Source organism: Penaeus japonicus, unplaced genomic scaffold (assembly GCF_977035675.1).
Source record: "Penaeus japonicus unplaced genomic scaffold, GWHDUDI00000001_assembly GWHDUDI00000010, whole genome shotgun sequence".
NCBI lineage: Eukaryota > Metazoa > Arthropoda > Malacostraca > Decapoda > Penaeidae > Penaeus > Penaeus japonicus.
The window spans coordinates 5,151,066-5,153,384 of record NW_028234412.1 but is presented as its reverse complement, the minus strand read 5'-3'; the positions used below and the strand labels follow the sequence as shown (position 1 = coordinate 5,153,384).

At 40.1% G+C, this 2,319-nt stretch overlaps 1 protein-coding gene across 1 annotated transcript in view; it reads right to left on the bottom strand.

Moving 5' to 3' along the window:
* Positions 1 to 1,897, bottom strand: part of LOC147471076 (uncharacterized) — a 25,436-nt gene extending 23,539 nt beyond the window's left edge. The window contains exons 1-2 of the mRNA XM_086541366.1: positions 1,879 to 1,897; positions 1,053 to 1,665 (exon numbers count right to left, since the gene is read on the bottom strand). Of these exons, the coding sequence (XP_086397492.1) occupies positions 1,053 to 1,665; positions 1,879 to 1,897 (632 nt within the window). The remainder of the gene's footprint in view (positions 1 to 1,052; positions 1,666 to 1,878) is intronic.
* Positions 1,898 to 2,319: the final 422 nt, after the last annotated feature.

The window sequence follows — 2,319 nt, the reverse complement described above, 5'->3', positions numbered from 1 at the left end:
ATTTAAAAAAAAGGCAACACAAATAATCAAAGGTTATCTTATTCAAGGCAAAATGTTGTAATCGTTTTCTTCTTATTCCTGTCTACTGATATATGAACGTTGTCTTTAAGAGCTATTACAACAAGTGTGCCCAACTCATGTACTTAAATAGGATTTGAATATGCTTTGCTTTTTTCTTTACATCTGATCATTACAATTACTTTTGATAATTACAATTATTGCCACTGAAATGCCACTGAGCATTAAATCATACTGCTATATTACTACTTCAATTCACTAAGAACATGCATATTTTGCATATTTCATCATACAACAAAATTATTAGTTTTAAAATTCTTAAATAATTAAATAAGGGGTAATATCCTATTCTACTATGACTAATATTGCTTATAAGTATAAGTGCAAGAGAATATCTGATATGAGGATGTTTAGCAGCAAAGATTAGGGAGAATGCATTCCTTGATGGTGCCTTTGCTATAATATCTTCTCTTCAAATTCTATGCTTATGCCTCTAAATCTCTAAAATTAATGGCAATTACAGCCAAAAAATTTCTTGTCGTGATGCTTAGAAGCACAATCATAGCCTGAACTATGTTTTTTTTCATGCACTATCAGGTGTTTCTCTGAACAAGACAAAGTGCTTTATATCACTATATCTGTTCAACAAAACAGGGTAGGGAACATGCACCAATAATGTGTAGTAAGAAATGGAATTCAATGAATGAGAGTAACATCAAAACTGCCATAGTGGCAGAGAATGAAAAATTGACACATATAATATCTCCCTATTTATGAAGTAGTGTATACAAATATATATGGTTACTAGATTCAGCCACACCAGATAAGATAAAAAAAAAAAGACATGAAATCAGTGTAAGAAAAAAAATCTCTGAGCCCTTTCAATCAGTCTTAAATGTTAAATATATACAAATCTTTGTGGAATATTTTGATGGCTACTGAGGTCTCTATAAGCACAGGGCTCTGTCTGGTGTGTCTGCAAGCCAGTTATACCGCTGGGAAGGGATGACTGGGGGAGATGTGCAGGGACGGACCCTTGAGACTCTGTGCAGGAAGACGAGTCAAGGCGGTAGTGACGATCGGCCTCAGTCTCGCTCATTCTGATCTCCTCTGACCCTGACGGCGACATGTGGCGTGACGGATGGTGCTCGAGTTGTCGTATCAAGTCCTCCAAGTTACGAATGCGGATTGGACCACAAGGTGGGACCTGGTCGTCCTCTCCTCCTGAGTCAGCAAGCTTTTCATGTGAAGCTTTCAGTCTAGTGAATTCTGCTGGGCCACCAACAGCTGCAGCTCCATGTGAGAAGCGAGGGTAGGTGTCGTGATGGGCAGTGTGCAGCTCATCAGAGGACATGGAAGTGGCTCCAGAACGGTGGGATGCAGCTCGTTTGAGAGCATCAATGATGTCCTCGTGGTAGCCGTTCAGACTCTTCAGTGTGCGTTCCACCTCAGAGACTTGGCTATCAGGGTCAGCATTGTTATCACTCTGACTTAAAACATCGTTGTTGTCGCTCTGGGACTCCTCACCCCATTTCTCCTTCTCTGCTGGCGTGAGGAGGCCATATGACTTCTTCAGGATTCCCTTCTCGGGTATCTTGCTCAGGTTGTTAGGTGGCAGCTCAATGAACGACACCGCCTCGTCCTCCCCTGGAAAGATGCAGACACGTCACCTCTACTCTTTCATCTCTGCCCACACCAGCAAATTTCATAAATGTCAACTTTCTTAAGTCTCTTTCCCACCCATAAAGTTGTGCAAGGTACTGACAGGTCAGTCAAGAATGGCTCGAAATCTCAAGATGGCATTGCGATGCTAATTCCTTGTGACAGGCAAAAAGAGGTTCATCTCGAACTCTTCCACACAGTGGTGTTGATGCCACATTGTTGTATCCCTTAAAAGGTCTACAGTTATCCCAGAATATTTCGTCTCTCACTGCTTGGGGACGTGCCTCTCTTTCCAGGGTATAGGTTGGGAAGGATCATTCTCTTCAGCAACCACACAATACATTTTTAATGTGATCTTTAGTCATCAAAACAGAAGTTACATTGAAGAAAAAAATATATCTAAATTCAAGAGCTTAAGAAAACAAAGAGTTAAATACTCTTCCAGGTGATTTGTAAGTCAAATGAAAGATATTGTTCAGTGATGACTAAAAATCCAAAAAGTCAAACATTAAGGTGACAAAACTACATCAAGAGCAAAAACAATACAAGCTAAGCACAGAACAGGACTGGTGGAGCTAAGGAGAGTAAAAAAGTGTAAAAGAAATGTAGCAACTGGCTAGCCTGCACTGTTTTCGAGAA